Consider the following 26,048-nt stretch of genomic DNA (forward strand, 5'->3'; position numbering starts at 1 on the left):
TAAATACTGACTTTTTTTCATGTACATTTATAGTGACAATGAAAGTAAAGTGAAATGAAAATGGAAGGGTGGAAAGAGGACCGACACCCCATGGAAGTGTGAGCTGTGTGATGTAGCCCTGTGTCTAATTCCAGGACGAAACTGCTTTTCGGAGTGGCATGCCTGAAAAAAATGTAACTTGTTTATTGTAAATATTTTTGAAAATACTTTTTTTCCCAATGTTATATATATATATATATATATATTTTTTTTTTCCCACAATCAGTCTTCTCAATTTGTGTATATAAATGTGTGTTCAAGAAGCTTGATTGTGTGTACATAGTTTTCATCAGGTGATGGGCCGCAATACCTAAACTCATAAAGAGATGGCCTCTAAACACTTTTTGTGTTAGATGGTATATATTTTTTCACTGTTCTTCACTGTTTGGTCTGCTGTATATAACCTGTTTTGACTAGAGCATGTATAAAGGCAAAAAACGCCTATGGCTATACCTGTTGTTTATGTTGAATTGTCAAATAGAAGACTATTTATTCTAAATTTTTTTGGTTGAATGTTCATCCTAACATGTTGAATAAATATTACAAAGTTTCAAAACGGTTCGTTACGCATGTTTGGTTGTCAATTGGACATCAATATTAAAAATTTTGACAAAACGATTTCGGAATTTTTGGTCTTTTCGGGCCCAAAATGATGATTTATAATTGGTCAGTGAAGGAAACAACAGTTTGGACATGAAGTTCAAGGTGTCACAAAAAAAGGGACCAAACCAGGCCATCATAAACAATTCTTTCTTTGAAATATAAAGGCAACTTCAAAGGCATGCAAAATCAGACAAAATAGGCCCAGACCTTAAAGGGTTAATATCCATCTTACAGTCTTGTTTAACTGGGAGAATTCGTTACAAAAGACAGGCTTTAATTTGTTATCATGATGAATATATGCACTTCATCGTCACAAACGCGATCACACAAAACGCAATCAAGCATTGCATCCCATCCTGAGTGTAAATTGTTACCGCAATTTTATTGAGTAAATTCTTTAAGTCATTTTTTACAGTGTGCCTCCTAGCAGCAAAAAGAGAATTAAAAAAAAAAAAAAAAAAAAAAAAAGTAATATAGTCCATTTTAAGCAGCAATTCAACTGTTAAAAATAAAGTTAGGGAAGAATTGTGAAGAAAAATGCTCTCAAATCAAACAAACAAACAAACAAAAAAAAGACAAAAGTAGCCAAATTCCCAAGTTCAGTTTTAGTGCTTGTTTGTTCATTCATCTCTCAGACAGCAGGCTGCTTCCCTTCATGAAGGATGAATGTGAGGAATAGACAAATATTATCCTATCACTCAGGCATAGGAATTATTCCATATATTTAATTACCCTGTGAGAAAAGATATTCCTTGTAAATTTGACCCACCACAGAGAGGAGTATTGTTTACAAGTCCGCCAAATTTGAATACAGCAGGGGGGAAAAAATCCTGTTTACATTATCACGCCTCCAACTGGGATGTTTAATGAGTTTAATTCTATATTTAGGAAGATAGTATGGACATTGTCTTGGAATTTTTCAACTTACACAGTACAAAGAATCCATCCACACCTGGTTTTAAAACAAGTCTCTACATGCATCTTTACACATGATATCTCACTTCCTTGCTCTATGGTAACACATTCAGTGGTATGAATAGGTTTGGCCACTCCTGAGGATTTCCATTAATTTCATTTATAAATCATTGGGTGTTTGGATCAGCAACTACATTCATATATTGTCTTTGTCTCTATTGTGCAGATTTATTTCGATTATTTATGAAGTTCAAAACAATGGGCGGATTGAGGCAGATGTGATATTAAAGTACAAAGTACAAGAATAGTACACTGAACGAAACAATTTACATTAACTTTCAAGTACAAATTAACCAATTTCTGCAATTAGTGGATTTCATAGGGACTAGTTCTGAAAATAATGGTACCTTTAGAGAGAGGTGCAGAGCCCTCCATTGTTTTGGCAAACAACAGCAGAGTACATAAGTGTATCTCATGTGCATATTAAGTAGGGAGATGCATAGTAAGTTGACTCGGTGTGGTAAATGGAGAAGGTGTGACTGGGAGCCCAGGAGGAGGCCTTTCTCCCCTCAGCCACACTGGTGTGGAAAACAAAGTGTGGCAAACAACGCGTGTCATTAGATTAGGGAGCCCAGTGGGCTGCTCTGCTTTGAGCTCCTCTGCTTTGCACCGTTTACACTGAATTAGGATCATATCCACATAACACAAGAGGAAGTACAGAGAGGGTGAAAGAAAGTGGATTCTACCACCTATTTTAAATTAACTTCACGGTTCATACTGGCTGGTTGCTAAACAACCATGGGTCAACATTTATTTTGATTATTTGAATTGTTACTTTAAATTATTAGACTATTTTAAATACAGTACATGGAGAAAGAATAACATTTATCTTTATTTTGATAACATATTACAGCCATTTTGAAATAAGCGCTTGTCAGTGTTGTTAATCTTACTTTAAAAAAGTAATTTGTTACAGTTAAAAATTATATCTCTCAGTTAACAGAGTTACCTCAATGTAAGAGTAATTAGTTACTTGGAATAATATTATATTATTATTAACTGATTGAATTGAACTGTTCTTCATTTAGAAAAAAAACCAAAACAGATCTCACTTTTATTTTTTATTTTATTTTTAAAATTTTACCGATATAACGGTGTAATGGTATACAAACTTTCAAACACTGTGAGGGGAAAAAAAGCCTTTTTGTTTTTCCTTTTGTACTGAACACTGAACCATGACCCCTGTACTGAAGTATATACTGAACCGTGACTTGCATGTACCACCACACCCCTAATATACAGATATTTTTTTAATATGCAGGTGAGCCTCTGAATCTCTTACCTCTAATATCTTTGCTCTAGTTGTTTTGAATAAACAAAATCACACAAGGTTGATGGATACGTCATACAAAAAAAGTTTAGGGCAAGTGACTATTTTTGGTAAAGTTGTTGAGTTGTTTTAGTGTTGTTAGTGTTGTTGTAAAGTTGTTTAATTTTTTTTTTTTTTCAATTAAAACTGCATTTTATTAAGATTTTTTTTTTTTTTTTAATTACTCATGGTTTCCTTTAATTTGTGCCCCCCCCCCCCCCCCCCACTATTTATTATTATTTAGATAATTGCACCCACCCTCCAAAAATGGATCCTTCAATTCATTCATTCATTCTATTCAAAATAATTTTTATATATATTATGGTACAACTAGATGTGAAATGGGCGCTGCAAAATATTGTCCTGCTGGCCACAATTAGCACTTGGGCTGCAAGTTTGGGACCACTGTCCATAAACATTTTTGTTTATTTTTTTTAACATATGTTAACATGTTTATATTTGAACAAATGTTTTCTTCTTTTTTTCAATTTCCAACAATTTGTTGAATTTTACTTTTAAGTTGTTTGATTTTTTTTTAGAATAGTATTTTATTAAGATTTTTTTTTTTTTATTACTCATGGTTTCTTTTAATTTGTGCCCCCCCCATTTATTACTATTTAAATAATTGCACCCCCCTCCAAAAAATGGATCCTTCAATTAATTAATTCATTCATTCTATTGAAAATAATTTATATATATATATACAGTGCTGCTCGAAAGTTTGTGAACCCCACAGCGATGGTCAGATTTTTTGTAAAAAAAACTAAAATAACCTTATTAAATGTTAAGTTATACCCAAATCCACAATACTGACATTCCAAATAATGGACTGAAACAAAAGAAATAGTTATATTGTCATTCTTTATTTAACAAAAGTGGTTGATTTAAGAAAAACTCAGATATCATGTGTGCAAAAGTATGTGAACCCCTTCAGTTAATAGGATATTGCGCCTCCTTTTGCAGAGATTACCTCAACCAAACGGTTTCTGTAGTGACTAATCAGCCTCTCAAATCTACTTTGGGGGATTTTTGCCCATTCTTCCTTGCAGAACGCAGTCAGTTGAGAGAGGTTTGATGGGCGTCTGGCATGAACTGCTCGCTTCAGGTCCCGCCACAGCATTTCAATGGGATTTAGGTCAGGACTTTGACTGGGCCAGTCCAGAACACGAATCTTCTTCTTTTTCAGCCATTCCTTGGTTGTATTGCTGGAATGCTTTGGATCATTATCATGTTGCATGATCCACCTTCTGCCAAGCTTTAACTTCAAAACAGATGGCGTCAGGTTATGTTCTAGGATTTGACAATATTCCTCAGAATTCATGATTCCCTGGACTATGTGGAGTTGTCCAGGTCCTGAGGATGAAAAGCAAGCCCAGATCTTGACATTCCCACCTCCATGCTTCACTGTTGGGAGAAGGTTCTTTTGGTGGTATGCAGTGTTGACTTTTCGCCAGACATGGCGGTTTTGGTTGTGACCAAACAGTTCAATTTTGCACCTACATCAGTTGATGAAAACTCTTTTTAATTTAGTCTCGACAACACAACTGTTAAAAAAACAAAAAAAAACTACTGAATTGATTGATTAGGAAATCAGGTTGAAATAATAGAAAATTCCAAAATGTTGAGGGGGTTCACAAACTTTTGAGCAGCACTGTATATATGTATATATATTGCTACTCACAAAATATGTGCAGGCAACACTTATGCTACAACAGGACGTGAAATGGGGGTCGCAAAATATTGTCCTGCTGGCCACAATTAGCACCTGGGTGAAACTTTGAGACCCCTGTCCTCTATGAATGTAATAAAAACATTTAAGAAAAAGAAAAATTATATAATTAATGCTTGGAAACAAATTCCGCCAGCCTGATTGTGTGTTCAGTGTTCAAACGTTTTTGTGCAATCTACAGTTTTGAATAACATCAGAGCTACTAAAAAATAGCACAAATATAGCAAACTTTCTCAAATAACTTTCGCAAATACCTAAGTTTGGACCCGCAGCCCTGGCATTTTATAAAACATCAGCTTTGCCATCTGCTCACATTCAAACAGAAAAATTGAGGAGGAAAGCCCCACAATTCCACGAGCATCATTAGATGATCTCTAACAACGTGCTCCAACGACATAAAAAATTTCTTGTGGGCAACACATGACACACTTTTCAATGACAGATCCAGAGCACAAGATGACACACTTTAGTGGGAGCGGAATCTGCTAAAGGCAACATAGAGTGGATATGATATGCGAGCGCCCTTTTGAAATATCACGTTCTTATAATACAAAAAAAAAAGAAATCCATCAGATCAGTAATTTCAGGCACTGATGTTGTAGCTTGACGTCATGGGCAGTGTAGGTTTGTTTCCCATGACGCTGTGATTTTCCCCCAAAAAATGATATTCAACACCCTGGTACTTTTAAGAGCAATACTATTCATCTTTCCTTATGTATAGTGTATGTTGTAAGGTTTTTTTTCCACACAATTTTGGAGATAGCAACCGCATACCTTCACACCACATGAGAGGTACTAAGAATTCCTTCCAACAATTCGAAAGGTGCATGGCGTCATGAAAAAGGGGCCCCCCAAGAAATTCCTACTTGGCACAACACTCACACATGCACGCACGCGCACGCATGCCACGTCAAAGACAAAGCGTGAAACAGACAGAGATGGAAGATGGAAAAAAGAAAGCGGGAGAGAAAAGCAGTAGGGGGGTTGCAACAGAAGTGTGGGGGGTGTTAGGCACTGACTGTGCTGTCAATCAAAGCTGTCCTTGAGAATGTTTCGGGGCCAACAACACACTTCTGGCTCTTGCAATTGCATGCATGCCATGTGGATTTGCTCCCATCAGCATCATTTCTATTTGTCCACCCTTGATTTGTGCTCCGCATGAATCATTTTCATGAAACTACACTAAAGGTTATAATTTTAGTGCGAAAATGATTTTAAAATGCAGTCCAAATTCTTCAGTTGAAAATTACATTTTAGTTAAATAGCCTTCCAAGCATGTTATACTTAAAAAAAAAATCATATTTCCTAGCTAATAAGGGCTAAGACATTATGCGATAAGTACTGTTAAAATTTTAAAATCATAAAGTCCAACAGCTCAAAAAAAATGTTTAAGGAAATTGTTATGATTTTTTTTTTTTTTTTTAAATAATGTGAAATGAAAAACACGTAAAGTTTAATGGTTACAGATTGCATTTCCATTTCAGTAAATGAAAAGTATGTTTTAAAGTATAAAAATACAAATAAAAAAAATATATAAGGGAATTCTCATCAAATATATATAACTTCAAGAGATTTCACGTTTTTACAAAAATGTATGATCCAAGTTGGTTCACGCTAAAAAAAAGACCATTATTTAATTTTTCCCTCCTAAATTTAAAATATATAATACCTATTTTTTAATATAATTAAATTATTAACTGAATATACATGATTTTAAAAAATGTCTTCAGTGAAAAATGTGCCTAAAGTTGGCTAATGCCAAAACAGTAGGCTATATGTTTGTGTAGTTATGTTTAAAATAAAAAAATGTTGCCCCAAATAGTTTTAAAAAATTGTCAAAGAATTACTGGATAAAACTTATAATTAAAAAAAAAAAAGCATATATCCAGTAAAACGTATATTTAGGTTTGACAAATTCTACCGCAATATGCTAATTTTATATAAATATACAGTATATTTAAAAAAAAAAAAAAAATGAACAGCTCTGGGGAAAAAAAAAAACCTTTAAAAATGACTTTAAAAAAAATATTTAAATAAGGACTGCATAATTTGTATGAGCCCAAAGAAAAGAAAATGTTTAAAATTAGCTCATGCCAAATTGCAATACAATCAACTAAAATATGCTATCATTCTATTTAATAAAATGCATAATGTGCTATCCAGCCTTTCCAAACCAAATATAGTACCGTATAATGTTAATAAATTATGACAAAAATCTTATTTGGAAAATTAATCAAGTCTAGTTAATGGCATACTAATGCCAACACTATCAATTGACAACTATTGTCTCCAAAATCTTTAAAAAAGGAATACGGAAAGAAAAAAAAAAAAAAAAAAATCATATATAGTGTGTAAAAAAAGAATACATTTAATCAACATGTAAGCCGAAAAACATGTATGGTACTACTTTTTGTTTCAATGTGTAACCCAGTGTTAAATAACAAGGAAATTCATGTTTTATAAAATCGAATTATTTCCAATGCACCTGAATGCAAATGTACGCCATCTCTTGCTCGCCCACTCATTTTGCGAGAGAGAGAGCGGGAACGTTAGTCGTTAGGAAAGCTTCTCGAAGTTTCCACGTAAGTAGTATGAGACAAAATAGTGTTCCCTGATAATTTAAGTTTGTATATTCACATTTTATTTTGGGCTCAAAGGTGTTGGCGACGACTGCGGTACATATTGAGCCAACGAGAGAAAAGTTAGACGAGCAAAACTATCCTGGTGAGTGTTCCCATATACGCTAATGGGTTAGCTGTCGATGTGTGCTAAACAGTTTGGATATATCCACACGAAAAATGATAAAATAAAACCAGCCAGGACAATTGTTATGGACTGATATGGACAAAAGATTTGTGATTAGAGTTCTGTTATGTCATTTATGTTGAGTTGTGAAAAAAAAGAAAAATGTTTTTAGCGAACTTTTCAATGCGTTTTTTTTCTAGCATTAGCACATGAGCTGTGCTTGTGGGGGGGAATAATGGTGTTAACTATGTATATTAGAGTCTTATATATATATGTATATTTTAATTTTAGCTAATTCATTACTGGTATGTGTGTTGCATTGTTTGCACCTTGAGTAATGAACCTGCACATTTCGTGCAGGCTGTTTTTTTATTTTATTTTATTTTATTTTATTTTTTTTGATTCACTCGTGGAGAAGAGACTACTTGGTGCGACCTGGACTGAACCCCAACAACGAGTGCCACCAGAGGCGTAGGGGAAAAATTTACAGAGGAGAACACTGACGTTCCTTGACCACCTACGTTCGTTGAGGGCGGTAGGACAAAAGGATTCATCAGCAGTCATTGGATTTTTTTTATTCTTGAGATCTCAGATTTTTCATTTTTTTTTTGGGTCAGGCCTGACACCAGACTAAGGGGAAAACAAACGATCGCAATTAAAAAAAAAAATTTCCTCACTGACTCTAGGTGTCGCTATTTAATTTAAAAAGTTTTCATTGCATTTATTGTTTATAAAGTGTTCAAATTCAAAAAATACAGTTGTGTTCCGTTACATGTTCTTTTGTCAGTGTGTCTTATGTTGTTGAGTGCTGCTGCCAATCTCCTACGGAACCTAGATTAGTCGAACCCTAAAATTATACAATTTACAACCCAGTCACACGGGTAGAAGGGTTACAAATGCAAAACGTAAACAAAAAAAATATACATTCTCTTCATTGGACACTGAGATTTGGATATTTGTTATTGTCAATACGCTGGTCATACAGAACATACAAATACGTCCAAGGACGCAATTATCGAATACTTTTTAAAAGTTAAAAATAAGATGTGCACATCAAACAGCTTGTGTAATACTTATATCAGGAATCATTAAGACTTCAGCCAAATGCTGATGTTGACAATAATTTCAACGCACACTAGAAGTTACACCACTACTAAGTCTTGAGCATTGGAACTCTTGCATAACACAAAACAACGATATTTTCTAGCATGGGGGCGTGTTCCAGTCAATAGTTTAGAGGAGATGTTTGCCTACCTGAGGGCTCTTCTGTAATGCTGGCTGGTGTCGTAGGCGGTGTCAGTGGGATCTCTGCTCCACAGGAACACACACAAACACACAAAGTCAGAGTGAATAAGAAGTATGAAATATTTTGCAAAAGACTTGATCAAGAAAATCAACATTTTTCTTTTCGGAATAACAGTTTATAGAGAGAAACTCAAATTTCATAGACTCAGAAGGACTTTTATGATAACATTTTGGTGATTCCCCCCCCCCCAAGTTAAGCTTTGCCAATCCTAAACATTTTTATTTAGTGTTTAAGTTACTATATATTCTGAAATATAGAGACTAATTAAAAATAATAAACACTTTTTTTTTTTTAATTAAAAAGCAATCTGCAATTAAACCTTTATGTTTTTATGAATTTTTCATAAAAACTATTACAATCTTGTTGATAGGCAGTCTACAAGTACTGTAGCTCTGTATTATCCTTCTCCGAAATGGGGATGGCATCATTTTTAGGACGTCTCGTAATTAAGATGCAATTTTTTCCTTGATAATCCTTCTAAACATTTACACTTATAACCAAATTCAATTGCTGCTTGTTTACTGCCTTTACTTTTATTTTCAGGATATTAAATGCATGCTCTATTGAATTGAAATCAGGCCACTGACTTGTTCCCTGATAAAATTCCATTTATTTGCCGTAGAAAATTCGTCAATGCCATCTTCAATTATTCAATACTTTTAATCCCCACATTCAAAAACCACATTTCTTGGGTTAACTGAACTCTAAATTGTTTATAAGTATGGACCGAGTGGGAATGATGTCTATAATAATTGTGCCCTGCTGGGATAGGCCCCTGTATTTATTGTATCCCCTTGCTTCGCTGCTGCTTCCTTTGCCGATCTTCCACTGAATTCCCTCCATTGGCTTTTGCACTTACAAGTTGACAGTAAGATGAACTATGCGTGAAACAAAGCCCTCTTATCTGCAAAGGAGCACGATGCTGAAGAGGATAGTCATAGGAATAAAAGGACCAATCTGTGAAACCGCAGCCATCAAAGACACACACAAAAAAAAAGAGTAGCAAAGCAGCTGTGCATAGGTAATCACAACGTTGGCAGCAAGTACTAGATTTTTATCAAACGTGAATGTGGTGATTCATCTTGTAGTATTTTCGACATATTGAGGTTTTCTCATCTTACTATACTAAAGTTATGTGAATGACTTTACTGTATGTTCAGGTGTGCTCTGTTTTTAATCAATAGTTTTATGTTGATTTTCTACTATTTTGAGCGCATATAATTGCAAGAAACGTAAAATATGTAATGAACTATTAATAACACTTGAGTCTCATTGTCTTGTATAATGAAGAATTTTGCTTCTTTTCTCATAAAAGCCTTTTTTTTTTAATTAGTCAATAGAAGTTTATTTATACGGTGACTCCACAACAGGCATAGCTGCACCAGCAAATTTTTCAAAACACTATATAACAATAATGCAAAAATATTTCTAATGAAATGAGAACTATGCTCTCAATGGAAAATTATAATATTACAAACGTAGAGTTGTATTTTTCACAAATAAACAGAGCAAAAAGAAAAAAGTCACATTGAGAAATTTCATGAGAATAAACTTTCACCAAAGAATTTGTTTTCCCCATCTTATTCTCGTGAATACCGAGTGTTGTGCGTGTCTGTGTGTGTGTGTGGGGGGGTATTTTATGGCCCACCTCATAACACATTGCTTTAGTATTCTAATGTTTTTTTTAGGGCTGTCAAAATTATCGCGTTAACGGGCGGTAATTGATTTTTAAAATTAATCACGTTAAAATATTTGACGCAATTAACGCACATGCCCCGCTCAAACAGATTAAAATGACAGCACAGTGCAATGTCCACTTGTTACTTGTGTTTTTTGGAGTTTTGTCGCCCTCTGCTTATGCTTGGGTGCGACTGATTTTATGGGCTTCAGCACCCATGAGCATTGTGTAATTATTGACATCCACAATGGCGGGCTACTAGTTTGTTTATTTTTTTTTTTTCCCACAATATTTTTATTGATTTTCAAACTAATAATTCACACCATCAAAACAATACCATAAAGACCACACCGAGAACATACCCCAAAAAAAAAAACACAAACAAAAAAAAAAAGTTGTTCCTCTCCTATAATTAAGCTCCAGCTTCACCCCATTTATCCTCCATAAACACAAAATCACAGTCCCTAATATGATATTGTAAGCCTCAAGACAATTTCATCTTTTTGACAGAATTCATAAAAGGTGTCCACAAGTCCTCAAAAAGCTGTTGTTTTCCCTTCAATATGTATGTCATGCGTTCTAGAGGTATAACTGACAACATCTGATTGATCCATTGTTTGGCAGAAGGTCCACGATCCGATTTCCATACTAATGCAATGCATTTCTTTGCCATTATTAAACCAAAATTGATAAGTGTCCGTTCATGTTTGTTGTAATTGTGTTCTTCTGGAAACAGTCCCAACAGAAAAAACTTTGGTCCAAATGGAATGTCTTTTAAAATCATTCCCTCCAACGTACTTCTTACTTCATCCCAAAATTTCTGAACTTTTCCACATTGCCATACACAGTGATACAGGGTACCTTTTTCTCCTGTACATTTAAAGCAGGTATCAGGAATATTTTTATTATATATGTTAAGTTCTGCTGGCGTTATGTATGTTCTCATTATCCACTACTAGTTTATTTTTTGATTGAAATTTTTACAAATTTTATTAAAACGAAAACATCAAGAGGGGTTTTAATATAAAATTTCTATAACTTGTACTAACATTTATCTTTTAAGAACTGAAAAGCGCTATATAAGTATAACACCATTTACCATTTACAAGTCTTTCTATCCATGGATCGCTTTAAGAGAATGTTAATAATGTTAATGCCATCTTGTTCATTTATTGTTATGATAAACAAATACAGTACTTATGTATCGTGTGTTGAATGTATATATCTATCTTGTGTCTTATCTTTCCAGTCCAACAATAATTTACAGAAAAATACGGCATATTTTATAGAGGGTTTGAATTGCGATTAATTATGATTATTCAATTTTCAAGCTGTAATTAACTCGATTAAAAATTTTAATCGTTTGACAGCCCTAGTTTTTTTCCCTAATAGGCTGACTTTGTTTCTATAACTGTACAACTTATTTTTTAAATTGTAATCGGAAAAAAAATTGACTCCATTACTCCATTGTAAATTTATATCCAAAGGTGATAGAAAGATTTGGAATGTGTGCACTGAGGGTTTGTATAAGATTTTAGGAGTAAACCTCCCATTCTAATTTGTTGGTTTTTTTATTCTGTGCTGCTCCTTATCAAAGGAAGGCCATGTTGAACAGACATAGATTAGGTAATAAAGTCTGGTTCCACATACTTATGCAGGGGGCAATGGGCGAGCGACTCTGCTGGAAGCCTTTAGCGCAGCGGTTGCACGTGATACCGGTCACGCCATCTTTACAGGGACATTGTCCTGTGGTTTGGTTACAGGTTTTGCCGGCAGCACCCACGGGATGGCAATCGCATGCTGTGAGGGACACAGGAAGAAAAGGAGAGGCATAGTGAGTGGTCGCGCACACAAGCAAACATGTGAGAGATAATATAATAAGAAAGTGCACTGGGGTGATGGCAGTGTGGAAAGAGAGAGACAGGTAGAGATGTGTACGTAGAAGAAAGGTGCACTCAATTATTGGAAACCAAAACTGCAGTCATTTGGCAAATAACAGCAATTACTTTCCGAGGTTTTTGTAAAAAAAAAAAAAAAAAAAAGAAACAATTTTCACCAAAGCTATAACAAGTAACCTGATCGATATAAGATAGCTTTACAATTGTAAGAGATATTGATATTATCAGTCATCTTTCATTAAACAACTGTTGGTTGGAGAAAATGTTGTTTTCAAAAGTATAGTGGATACAAAAATTATACAACCATACATAATTAAGGTGCATTATTCTGAATATTTTTTTTAAAAAAAAATTAGCGATGGGAATGTATCTAAATCACACAATTGTTTCTGGCAATCTAAATAATTCAATTTTTTTTTTTAATTTGGTGAATTCTTGAATGCACAATCATATATATTTTTCTATTAAAAAAAACACCTTACTATTATAAACCTTTTTGTCATATTCTTTATAAATGGCAACTTTAGAAAAACATTTTTCAATACAAAGTAATAATGTGGAAGGATAAAATCAGTTTTTTTCTCAATGAAAAGCGTTGTAATTAGAGGCGTGCGAAATTTCAGATTTTTAGATTATTCGCGATTCGGCTGTGGAAGATTCGAGAACGGATTCACAAACATCCAAATTCCGATTATTGAATTATACCAGGTAAAGCGGAAATAAAACACAGTCAGCGCAGTCTTCAGGACGCAATGAGGCACAGACCGAGAGTAAATATCATGTTCAACTCATGCCGCTGCTAAAAAAACAAACAAACTAATACCTGACTGTGGCCGTCAGCCACTACAAACATACGGCACCATACGGCTATGGTAGATAGCACATATATCTAGAACTAGATGTGAAATGACAGACGACGGCTTTCCCGCGCTAGTAAACAGGCGCCATCTCAAAGCAGTAGACTTCTCTCGAAGGCTCTGTTGTAAGCGAACCGAATTACTTTTTATCCAAAAAAAGAAAAGAAAAAAAAACTAACAAATCGGCAAAATCTTGACTTGAATCTATCTTTAAATGATGAAACAGTTTTAAAACTTTCATGTCGAAAGTAGACAAAAGGGAAATTATGGAATAACGGGAGCAATTTTAACAACTTTAACAGTTGATTCACAACATTAAATTAATTGAATGTAGTTTAAAGCTGCCGATACAGAATGGGGACTTGAGTATTTTATTTACTGTTTTTAACGGTTACCTTGATACTGAAATAGTAGTTTGTTTAGCCTGAGAGGATTTTTGAACGATTTTGGAACTGGAACTTTTCCCATTCTCTGATGAGGGGCCGGGGTCAGTTTGTAATAGAAAAAGTGTGACGATTGCAGGAGTGCCTAAATGTAAAAATTTATTGTTTTTCAGAAAGCCACAATCAAAAACCCTAACAAAAGTAAATGAAATTATAATATAATATAATATAATAATAAAATAATAATAACACTATTAATTAAATAGATAATAACCCTCTCTGGGTTATTCACAGAAAAAAGCCAGGAAATAACACTATTGAAAAAAAAAAAAAAATGCTCTCTGATATTGTTCAGGGGGCCGGACCAAATGTGGAGGCGGACCGTATCCGGCCCGCGGGCCGTAGTTTGGGGACCCCTGCTGTAAATAATCAATCCAAACAAAGAAAACGAAAAAAAAGAAAGTTTAAAAAGGTAAATATTTGAAAAGGAACATCTCAACCACTCCTTGATGTCTGCGAATTCTGCATTGCGACCCTTGTTATATTACCGTGTTTCACCCATAAATTCCCCAAAAGGTCCAGCTGTAGCCATTCACGGCTGTGTTTTGACACTCAATGAGACATACTACACGAAGTTTTTAGATCGAAACAAGTTAAGTACGCGATAGTATCTCGTTAAAATCATGGTGTCTTTAATTATGCTCTCTCATGATCTCACCTCGAGTTAAGGTTTCGGGGTTAAATTATTATTATTATTATTATTTTTTAAATGCCCTCCGGTTCAAAATTTGTCTTTCCCTAGAAAACTGAGATTTCAAGCTTCCCAATGATGTATCACACATGCATATTGGACAATTTTGAAATTCGGCCAAATTGGGGGTTTCAAAGCGGAACTTCAAGTCACCTGAGTGTTTTCCGCCATTTATATAACCCGGAAAAATAGTCTGTTTTTCTTTTTTGAAATTTGTAATTTTACATGAGGAGACTCATTTTTCTAAAAAGTACTAAGAAAAAAAGTTTCCCACCGTTTCCCACCCTTCTTAAAATTTACAGCATATTCTGTAAATTTGCAAAAAAATTTGTTTGAATGTGTGCGGCCTTCTTTTCAAAGGATCCAGTAACCAAGGACAAACCTAATTACTTGTTTGTGATTAAAGTAGGCTTTTGAATGTCACTCACACTTCCTCACACTGACTGGCAGTCTGACAGACTGATTGGGGGAGGGCTTTGGAAGCACATGTGCTTGTGGAATGTAATCATTTTTTGTTGTGCATCAGGTCTAACTACTTAATTTATGAATGCCAGTGTCGAGTCGTGGTTGTCTGTAACTTGTTGCTGTGATTCCAAGTGGCCAATGTAATTCACAAACAAAGCTGCTATCTTTCAGATGTTACATTTCACTTGTAAAATCCATGCAAACACTCCTCACTAACACATAGATCAACCTGTCATTAATAGATTTACACTTGCTTGCCGACTTAGCATGCCAGAATTTCCCCTGTGTGCATTATTTACCCTGAGATATACCCTGTGAATCGACAAGTGGAAAAAAAGATATGCATTGAAAATTCACACGTTGTGGGCAGGGCCGGCCCAGGCCATTTGGGGGCCCTAAGCAAAATAATGCCGAGGGGCCCATATTTTTGGCTCACCATTTCGTCAAAGTGTACTGTGAAACCCACATATGAAACCCAACCCATACATCCATATTTTTTGTAGTTTTCGTTTCTCTGCTCCAGAAGGATGAATTCTCTTCAACATATTCGTGCATCTATTTTCCAAGCAAGTTTGAGCACCAATCATCGCAAAGCAGGTTCAACGTCACTCCCCAGGTTGCCAGATTGTAATGACAAGAAAATGGATGTTAGCATAGATAAACAGCAATGCGCACCACATTTTTCACGATGCTTTATTAACAACGTATAAAATGAGGTTGCCAGATTGGGAGCCCCCTAGTGTTCAAGGGCCCTAAGCTGCTGCATAGTCTGCGTATAGGCTGGGCCGGCCTTGGTTGTGGGAATACTCAACAATAATCACGATGCCTCATTTTTATCTCTAGGGCCTGTTTCCTGTGATTAAGCTCCTGTTACCGATCTTATCACAACCCCCATGTGGCTACTTGTGCTGTTCACGCCTCTTATCAACTTCTTAGGTCTGCTTGGTTCCTATTAGCGGCTTTATCAGGCCAATCTGTCACTATTATCTTTGCTGGGTTGTGTCTATCTCAGAGAGATTAGGGAAAAGCACACGTACACAGTTTTGTTAGTAACACATAGGCCGGCATACTATAATTTATCTTCATGGATGTAAATCCAGATAAATGTGCATTCCTCTAAGGAGTGTATGTTTTGTTATAATTCCAGCCCAGAGCACCTTGGCTCGGTTGAGGCCGAGGTCTACTTCCCCTGATGGATGCGCTGTGTGGTTGCATGACAAATTGAACGACTCTCTGGCAGGCCCCTTTTGGACAAACGAGCGACATACTTCACGTTGAGCGAGCCTTTCTGCTTTAAGTGCGTGTCCACTTAGTGCTTAAGTGGCTGTGCGCTCTGCTTCATGGCCACTCCAGATGGATTAGACAGATATGAGGCCAAGGCAGTGGACTGTCTTGATCGCCTACAAGACACAAGAAAGTGATCAAACCTAAACTTAACCATCATTGATCGTGATTGTGAGAAATTTCCGAAAGAATTCTGGATTTTAAATTCCCTTCCATTCCCATGAAAGGTTTGCCACTTTTCTGAAAATGTGCAACCGGTTTCAAACACAAATCGCAACTGTATTATTTGTATTGGAAAATGTTACTCTTAAACTGGTTAGAAGTCAGAATTTTTTTTTGTTGATCGGCAAAGGTCATGGAAAACCTCTCAAGAACGTTTGCATTGGAAGTGTATCCCAGAAAGTTTCAAACTATTGAAAGTTGGGAATTTACTCAACTTATATCGTTATAATGTTAAATATTGCCTTGGTCAAACTGTGCTTTTAGTACACTCATCAGAATCAAAGTCAGTGGCGTTGTTAGGGTCTCTTGGGGAATTCGTGGGGCCCCCACCTTCACCCGTACACACAGCAAAAATGTGTTTTTCTCACATACTAAACAAGTACTACAAGTAAACAATTTATAAGGCCCCATCAAAAGAAAAAGTTGGCCATTAATATAGAAAAAACATTTTAATAGAAACACATTTAAATGTATAAATACATAATGTTAAATAAAATACACCCACACATTTAAAATTACATATTTAAGTTTGGCATTTTACGAAATATGCGGGTCCAATGCCAGTGCCAAGTGCAGGTTGCTACGGGGGATGGGGTGGAGTCCCACAAAAGAAGTTTGTTACAGCGGTGTCATTTCAAATAAGCAATTCTTATTGTTTCTGTGGAATGCATTTTGGCATCTCTCTGGGGCCCCTTTATTGGCCAGGGCCCCAAGCGACTGCCTGGCTTGCCTGTCCTCAAACACCGCCTCCGCACACAGTCATCATTTCACCATTGTAGGAGAAAAATCGAAATCTGAGGTTAAATTATACATAGCCAAACATTTAAACACACAACAGGAAAACTGTCCAAAGTTATTTCATATAAACGAGTAATTTTGTTCATTTGTAGTCTATTAAAATTTGCATGTGTCTGTGAAGTTGCTGTCCGACTTGCCACTTCACGTTTCAGAAACCCTCTAATGTTTTCAATGACATTTCTGTCAATATTTTGTCTTTCCTCACTGGAAGCAGAAATAGTGGCTAACTGAGAAAATACACATTTACGTTTTATTTTTTTCGTTTTATGTTTGCAGTTAAATGTGGCAATCGTAAGGTAAGTGTCCACTCTGTCATGTGGCAATCCTTGTGGGAAAAAGCCGAAATGGATGGATGGGTGGATTTGTTCAACAGTGTAGTCAGCTTGCTAATGGAATCTTGTTACAAAGTCAAGCCCCACCGTGTGCTCATTAAATGCTAACTTTAGCCAATGCAGATTTTTTTCTCACTCTTAAACCCGAGTTATGCTCCTGCGTCGCGGTGACGGCGAAACGACGACGGCATCAATGAGCATTCAATAGTTCTGCGGTAAGGGAATGTGTTACTCTGTAATTCCCTGCCAAGCCACTAGAGGGGTGTGGCGTTGTGCTTGTACGGTTTTGGGGGAGGCTTGTCGACTTCCTCTAGTTTAACGGAGGAAAAAAAAATAAACAATGCAAGATGGAACACTTGAATGTGGATCTTCAGTTCATCAACATTGAACAGAATCAACAGATGTTGATCATAAAAATGTTTAGGCGCAGGCGACGCAGAAGAATGTTTCAGAGGCGGTTTGTCCGACTTTTGATGCCACACAGAGACATCTATTCTCGGGTGGAAACCAGCAAGCTGTGGCAGCTAGCTTCAAACTGGCGTTGTCGCGTCGAGCACTGTGTCCAGCGTTTTGTCTGAGGTCTGCAAAGCATTGTGGACAGCCCGCCAGCCCGATTTTTCTTGCCGTATCCTACAACCAGCCAGTGGGAAGCCATAGCAGATTTCTGGTGGCTATGGAACTTCACAACTGTGTTGGAAGCCTTGATGGTAAACACGTTATCATAAAATTACCGAGGCACTCTCAATCAGTGATGTTGTATCGAGTGTGACCTGTCTGTTGTTGAAAATTAAACATCAAAAGAACTCTTTTGACACCAAACCTGTGCTTTATTCCTCATATACTTGAAGTGTGAAATGTAAATACATCACAGACTCACAGCAAACATATGTACACAATAAAGGATGAAGTGCACCAACCAAAAATACGGCATAAAGTGATAAAAAGCTGGCAGTTTTTGGACGGCTGGGTCACCGCTTCCGGTGGCCATTCGCTTCCGAACATACACATGCTTGTCTCGGTGGGTCTTCCTTTTTTTTTTTTTTTTTTTTTTTTTTTTAATGCAATCGCTGACCTTGCCATTTGGCAATCTTTATAATGTCTTAACGAGACATTGTAGAAGTTGTCGTACTTGCTCTATGATGATACTCCCGTCGGCTTGGTCCAATTTTTGCGTGTGGCGAAACAATGTTTGAAAATGGCGTTGATTTCGCGCTGAACCGACAACAACAGTCTGAGCAGACCAATCACAGTCCATTTCCATCGCGTCACCACGCAGGCCTGCCACAGAAGCACAACTTGGCCTTTAGTCAGTGAGTGTGAAGACGTATACATGTGTGTGAGGCGCTACTCTCAAAGGAGAACAAGTGATGCTCTTAAGAGTACATAAATGAGCAAACTTCATTGGCAATTAGCAGTGATTGTTTGTAGATACACTTTGCTTACTGTTGCCACAGTCAATTGTGCTGACTTAAAGAAAACCCATAAAATTTGTTGGACAGGTCTTCGCGCCCGTATCAATGTTGTTCGTGTGTGTGTATAATAGACACACTATTGTACACCTATGATTCAGTTGTTTGAGTTGGCCACCGAAAGACCGGTCTATGCTTCCAATCAATTGTCATCGTAGGTTAATTAGCACCCACCCACCAATTTTAAGCCAACATTGATGTAATTGAATATGTCAGTGCAAAGTGGAAAATGTTAGTATGTAATTACAGTATGTATGGCTGCATAGATGGGAGGTCCGAGCCCTACTCAATCATTTCACACATTAAAAATTAAAGAAAATGAATGAAAGCTTTAGAATATATAAAATATCTCCTCAACAAACCATCCATCCATCTATTTATCCATCCACCTATCAATGAAGACATCGCTGGCGTGTAATGTACTCGATCCAGCTAGGTTATCTATCTACTGTGTAATGATGCATGAATCTGGATCAATATATCGATTGGTTAAGCACAATCGAAACAATATCGATCAGAACACAAAAACACTGATCAAAGTTGTCATCTTTTAGATGAATGAATATCTAGTTTTTCAACAACGAAATGGTCAAAGACATCCAAATTCATTTGTACTTTGTACAGTGCCACTTTGTACAAGAGCACCTCACGTAATGACTTTTCCCTGATATGAGCATCGTCAAGAGAGAAAATGAGTGAGCAGATCTTAACTTTTTGTGCGACAGGCAAAATCCAGAAACGCCTCTCTCTCGCTTGGTGTGCCTGAGTGCCTCGGCGTCCCGCCAGGTGGCATGCGAGCTCTCTTTCGCTTTGACACCTCAAGTGTCTTGACTTCCCGCTAGGTGGCATATGAGCATCTCGCATTAACAGAATCCCTGATCTGCCCAGCTGCAGCTCATCCTCGTTGTCTCCAGTGATTGAATTTTGTATCGAAGTGCTTCCAAATCATTTGCGCTTACAAGTGAACATTAACCGTGTCCTTCAGTTTATTTACACCGAAAACTTTGCTTTGTTCATTTCAATAAATTCTGTGCAGTTTGTCAGTTATTTGTTAGTTTCAGGGCTCTGGAGTGGCTAAGCTAGCGCGTGTCTATTGCATCACCATAACAATTTACACCGAAACTATCTGTCTGCCAGCAAATTTAACAGATCATGTTGTTTTTGTTCATTAGCAATAATTCTGTTACACCAGTTAAATTATTGTAATTTTTGAAATCCTGAGACAAAAGAGTGACAGAATTAATTAATTAATTAATTGGCAGCCCCATAACAAAATCATTTGTCAATTATATTCCGTCTTTAAAATATTATGACTTCAAAAGTATTTTTTTCCTCGCTTCAGAGGGAAAATCAAACAAACAAATGATTCTTTCCAACTGATTAGTTTGTATGGCAATTTATAGACAAGTTTCCTTGGTACTTCCGCTTTACTTCCGCATTTCTGCTCGCGACTTCCATTTTATACTTTCTCTAGCCAAAACAACAGTGGCGCTCTAGCGGCATTACTCATCAAAATCCCTAAAAAAAGACAATTTGGACACGCAGCATCCATCTGCCATCATCACGACATGGGAGGACAACATCCAGAAATGGCTAAGAGTTGCCGCAACCAAAATAGTTTTTTATTTTATTGCTGTAATGGCAGTGGATGGAAATGCAACCAGGGACCTGAAAAGCTCCGAAGCATCCAGTTGAATGTGGTCTTATATAGTATATGAATATGGGAATTTTAGCATTCATGAAGGCAGATGTGGAACCAAAACAATGCTACCACAAAGCAATAACAGGTACAATTTTGTTCAATTTGACCACAATTCTGTGTGTTGCATCACAGCTGAGACATCACTAGCTTTGCATTAGCTTCAGCGATAAAGACACACTCATCTACTACAAGCCACACAAGGGTTTTTTACCCTAAAAGCATAAATTCAAGCATTACACATTTTTTATTTGTTTGTTTACAGGTGGAAAACGCCGTTAGGCAAGGGAAGAAAACTTGATGTGCCTCAAAACAACACTTACGTTGATGGACATATATCAAGACGACATACATTCTATCTTGATGATGGAAGGCTCGATTTATGGTCCAACTTTATTAAGATTTTTCTAATAATTTTAATAAATTGCGATTTATTGACCTGTTTTCACATGCACCATTTTTTAAAAATAAAACAGAAATGGAAAAAGAAATGGATTCATGTTGTCCAAAAGTTTTATTGTGATCAATATCTGCAATAAAAAGAATGACATACTATTTGTGTTTATATGTACATGTGTGATGAGCTCATAATACCGTAACTTATTAAAATTACCTAATAGTATTTCTTTGTAACAACAAAATCTGTGTCAGCCCTTCTGCATTCGGCAACAGTAATATTGTAATTTGGCCTCATTTTGGTCACTCAAGTGGCCGGCATATCAATCTACACCCAATGTTAACACAGGTTGCACAGATTGTTGGAATTTTGTCCACGAACAGTCAACGAAATTATAAGGACAAACATGCAATCTTTTACGTGGCCCCTTTAGGGTTAAAGCTGTGAGCCAGATCTTTAATTTGCAGCTGGTTTCAATTAAAGTGTATGGCTTGGTAGACCCACACTGGTGCTTTGAAGCTGGACGCTGTTCAAAACATTCCACTTCCAAGCATGTATGTAGGAGCTTCCAGGAGTTCACACAACCAAGCATAACACAGAAAGTCCCAGAGTCTCATCTACGTCGTGCTGGATCCATTTTTGGAGATTCCGTGTGTTCCTCTGGTTTGATTTGGCAGTTTAAATCATTGTCTACTTCCACCGCAATTCACGGTGTTCTGTCTAAACCGGAAGTCCGTAGCACAAAACATCCAAGATGGCGCTAAGCCTGTCGCAATATGCAATAAATCCATATATCGTACGATAAATACAAATGAAGGCGGTAATTTTTCCGCTGTGATTTATCGCTTCGCGCGCACGTGCATGCGCGCGTGTGGCAGACGTGCTGTTAAAAGTTCGGATTTCTTGTTACCAACTAAAAAATAGCGCCGGAGCCAATCCGTTCCCATTATATCCTATTGTTCAACCTATACCGGCCGCGTCAGTGCTCCGGATTGACTGCGGACCATCTCCGGTGTGCCTGAGCCCGCCGAATGGTTTAGGCGATTTTCTATTTTTGCTGGGGACGCATCCGTCAAAATGGATGGATCCAGGCCTGGGGTCAACAGCCCAGTGTCTTATTAACGGTTTAAACATCAACGAACATGGACGAAGAAGGTTTCATCATAAGGTGGAAAGTCGTGCGTGCACTTCCGGATATGTCCGCCAAAACATTGTTACCGACTTGGCTGCTACGAACAACCTCGCTTTGACAACGGACAGCTGAATGGACATGATGAACATTGAGTGGCAAATTAAGAGCGCTGTGCGTCAAACTCGTCCTGTTTATGAAAGTCGATTGTCATATGCTGGTGTTGTGCAGTAATGAGCACACGTGACTTTTGTAGCGTTTGCTAACTTTTTTGATGCGCGCACACACTAGATATCATGAAATAGCAATCTAGATGTGCTACGTCCCATGCCATTGGCTACGTGAGTCCAGAGTGATTATGGGCCATGTAGTCCATATACTACATCGATGAATTATAAACCACCATGACTGAATGGAAGTTGAGCAGGGCAAATCAATCCATACCAGTGACTATAGACAATGCTGCAAATATTGTTAATTCAGTACGTGACACAGATGGATTCGGACCACAAATAGGATGTTTTGCTCATGTAGTAAACTTAGCTGCTAAGAGACCTGTAGCATTCAACAGTGTGCCCTGCCTCACTTTACAAACAGTAAAGATTGTTCTCAGCACTTTTATAAAAAAATTCTTCAGATCAGTAAGAAGTAAGCATATAAGTATTATGCACTAAAATGCATGTTTATATGATGGCAATTTAATTTTTTCTCGTTAGCAAAAAAAAAAAAAAAAAAAACGTTATTTTTTTTCAGAGCATTAAATGTATTTAATCGAATCGAAAATTGTGTCCCCCGTATCGAAAATCGTACCGAACCGTGACTTAACTGTATCTTTGCATCCCCATGGAACATCATAGCAGAAGCTATGAGGGGAAAAGTTTTCATTTGCCTAAATGCTAAAGTTATTAAGTGCAATTTAATTTTTTTTCTTGAAAAACACATTTTGTTTATTCTGTGTTTGTGTGCGGTATTGATATTGTTGTCTTTTACTTAAGAGGCATGGTCTACTATTTTTAGTTGTGATTTCTTAAACAGTATTTTTGCATTTAAGAGTAAACATTTATTGCGTTTAAATGGGTGTACTTGATCTATTAGTATTGTATTCTCACTGTGTTATTGTAAATTGGTTTTTAAAAAAAAAAAAATGAGGGGGGCGCAATAATAATGCATATCGCAATAATTTATGAGATAAATTATCGCACACTAAAATTTGTTATCGCGACAGGCCTAGATGTCGCCGCCCAATTTTTGCTCAGGAAACTTGTCTATTGCCAGCTATACTTAGATGACAGATTAAGGGATCAAATACATGCTGATGTTCATGAACAACATGACTTTTTACAGCATTTGACTCTCTTTTTGACACTCCCTTCATTACCAACTGCAAAGTCATATTAGTCATGTGGTTATATTTTAGCACGCGCGGCTCTGGACGTGGTTAAGATGCTTTATAGTGACGATAAACGTTTGTGTTTGCTTTCATTTTTGTTTTAACAACATTTGATTGGGAACGACAATAAACAAAAGATCTCCTTCACTGATCCAAATGTGGTATGCTGGGCTTCCAAGCTCTTTAAACTTTAAGCGGTGCCCTTGCTGAGGAACCCAGTGGTGGAACAATAAAGAAAATGAAAATGCTCTGTCATTATAGGAATTGTGCTGGAAGGAATATTTATTGTGTGCCAAAAGGTCTCCATCATGGATTTACTGTATTGACATAATGGCCAACACGTGTTTGTTTAACTTTTTTTTGTTTGTTCTTTGTGAGACGTGAACTCATAATGGTAGTCGAGGGCTCATTAGAAGCTGACATTAAGGCAAGTGCACATAATGATTTCACTATAAATTTACAGTTTAACATTTTTTTCCTCACTAACATTTCTGTTATTATCATGGTGACCCCAGATGTTATACTGGTGGAGCAGCGATGGCAATGCTGCTCGATTTGGTGTGCAGTGTTTTGTCACACACCCAAACGATCAAGCGATGTTCATGTCAAGATATAACATTTAGGTTTTGTTAGTGCACATTTCTTCAAAATTATGTTTTTTGACTTGGCATCGTCAACTTCTTACCCTGTTTTTTGTTGACTAATGCATGTTTAACAGTGTTTATTTTGCACATTTACTGAAATTTGACATTTTGTGTTGTGAGACATCGTGTGATGTAATGGCATTTGGATTGGTGCGCCGTTGTATTGAAAAATGAGTGGCCGGCTTTAAATCTGACTGAAGGACAGAATTACACAAAAGATTTCAGTAGTTCTTGTCTAAACTTCCACACGAAGCCCGTCTGTCTTTCGAGCGATATAGGAAAACAATAGCTTAAGCTGTCGGTGGGCAGCTGCCATTTTCACGCGGGTCTGTGTTTAGGACGTGTGAACATCCATTTTTGGACCACAAAGCTTGTTTGTGCAGGGATTGTTCTTCTGTTATTTTTACCTGGAGCTACAGGAGACATGAGAAGACAAAAGTCACACTTTTTGACCTTTATTAGCTTGGCTGAGGGTTGATAGCATTAAGAGGTGCGCGCACCTGCGTGAGGGCGTCTTTGCGCCACCTCTGCCGCCCTCATTCCTTCCCATCTGTCACCCTTTCGATTGGCCTCCCACTTGCTGCGTCGATCACTTCGCACCTCACCTCTGTTTGCTTTGGTTGTCCTGTCATCCCCTCACCTCCCCTCGAATTAAGTCAAATAACTCAATGTCAAAAGAGGGAACACCCACTCCACCGCCATCCCCACAGACCTCCAACTCATCTCCGCTCACGGGGCGAGACAAGGTTCAGGAATGTTGAGACGCCGTGCTTCCTCCTCCACTTCCTGCCATTAATCTAAAACTCTGGAGTAGCAGTGCTCACACATCAGCCACGGACCAGGACCGTGCCATATAGAAAAACATAATTTAAAAAAAAAAAAATATATATATATATATAGATCCATAGAACCATAGAACCAATCATCAGTATCTCAAGAAAATTCATTCAGGCCAACGTCTAAAACCTAGTCACATTTTAGGGGTAGTAACAAGTGACGTTGAAACGAAGCCTTAAATGACAAGATATAAGAAGTAAGAAAGTACCTTGTTTCAGTTTTCCAATTTCCAAACGCTCGGAAACACTGGGAATATCGCAGGATTTAACCGTGCAGCACTTGTATGTGAAAACAACATCCTGGGTTGACTGACACGGAGATTGCGCGGACATTTCACAGGTCGCGTCTTAGTGTAATGTCCGGGACTTTCCCAGGAAGTGGTGTGCGTGAAAGCAGACGTTAAATTACCGGATCACAGCACGATGACGTAAATATCATGGCTGGCCGATCGTCACTTCTTCTCTCTTCGCAGTAAGACGAAAAGTGGTAAACAAACGTCGCAATTATCAACATCGCAAGCAGGAAATAGCTAAATTAAACTGAAAACATAACGAAATTAAATTGCTACAGGATCATAGAGCCGAGGAAGCGAGTCCAACGTCCATCTTTGGAAATGTGTGGTTTATTTTGTTGCCAATGTTAGGGTCCGCTACTGAGGAAATAAGGTTGTACTTTAAAGCAGAAAACAACGAAGGGATGTGTTCAAGGGTTTAGTAAATTCAAACAAAATACACGCGATCGCAGAAAAGGGAGAATAACATAATGGGTCCGTAACAGTAGAACCGAGGAAGAGAGTCCATTGTCCATCTTTGGAAATATGAGGTTTATTTTGTTGCCGATGTTAGGGTCCACTACTGCAGAAACAAGGCTGTACTTCTGTCAGGAAATAAAAGACAACCAGTATTCTGTTCTAAGGACAGTTGCAAGGAAAAGGGAAAGCTCACATTCAAATCAGGAATCACTCGAGTTTCAGTTGTACGTGCACGGGGCGATCTCCAACTCTTTTTTTCTTCGTGCACCCCTTTTATTGCCCAAAGTCACATGATAATACATGGCAACAAATAAATATGCAGAATGTGAGTACATGGCGTGCAGTAATTGGTTAGTTC

The 26,048-nt window shown here is 37.1% G+C and overlaps 2 protein-coding genes across 6 annotated transcripts in view; one reads left to right on the forward strand and one right to left on the reverse strand.

Annotated features, from left to right (window-relative positions):
* Nucleotides 1-26,048, reverse strand: part of ntn1a (netrin 1a) — a 113,913-nt gene that overhangs the window by 28,509 nt on the left and 59,356 nt on the right. The window contains exons 3-4 of one of the 2 annotated variants that reach the window (XM_057843591.1): nt 12,035-12,184; nt 8,655-8,708 (exon numbers count right to left, since the gene is read on the reverse strand). In XM_057843591.1, coding sequence (XP_057699574.1) covers nt 8,655-8,708; nt 12,035-12,184 — 204 coding nt within the window. The remainder of the gene's footprint in view (nt 1-8,654; nt 8,709-12,034; nt 12,185-26,048) is intronic. The other variant, XM_057843592.1, reaches the window with a different exon arrangement.
* Nucleotides 7,194-26,048, forward strand: part of pik3r5 (phosphoinositide-3-kinase, regulatory subunit 5) — a 133,523-nt gene continuing 114,668 nt past the window's right edge. For 2 of the 4 annotated variants that reach the window (XM_057843582.1, XM_057843586.1), the window contains exons 1-4: nt 7,194-7,237; nt 7,313-7,379; nt 7,761-7,935; nt 12,148-12,218. The gene's annotated coding sequence lies outside the window, so the exon portion shown is untranslated. Of the gene's footprint in view, nt 7,238-7,312; nt 7,380-7,760; nt 7,936-12,147; nt 12,219-26,048 lie in introns of those variants that run through there. The other 2 variants (XM_057843584.1, XM_057843585.1) reach the window with 2 other exon arrangements.

This window comes from Corythoichthys intestinalis, chromosome 8 (assembly GCF_030265065.1).
Source record: "Corythoichthys intestinalis isolate RoL2023-P3 chromosome 8, ASM3026506v1, whole genome shotgun sequence".
Taxonomy (NCBI): Eukaryota; Metazoa; Chordata; class Actinopteri; order Syngnathiformes; family Syngnathidae; genus Corythoichthys; species Corythoichthys intestinalis.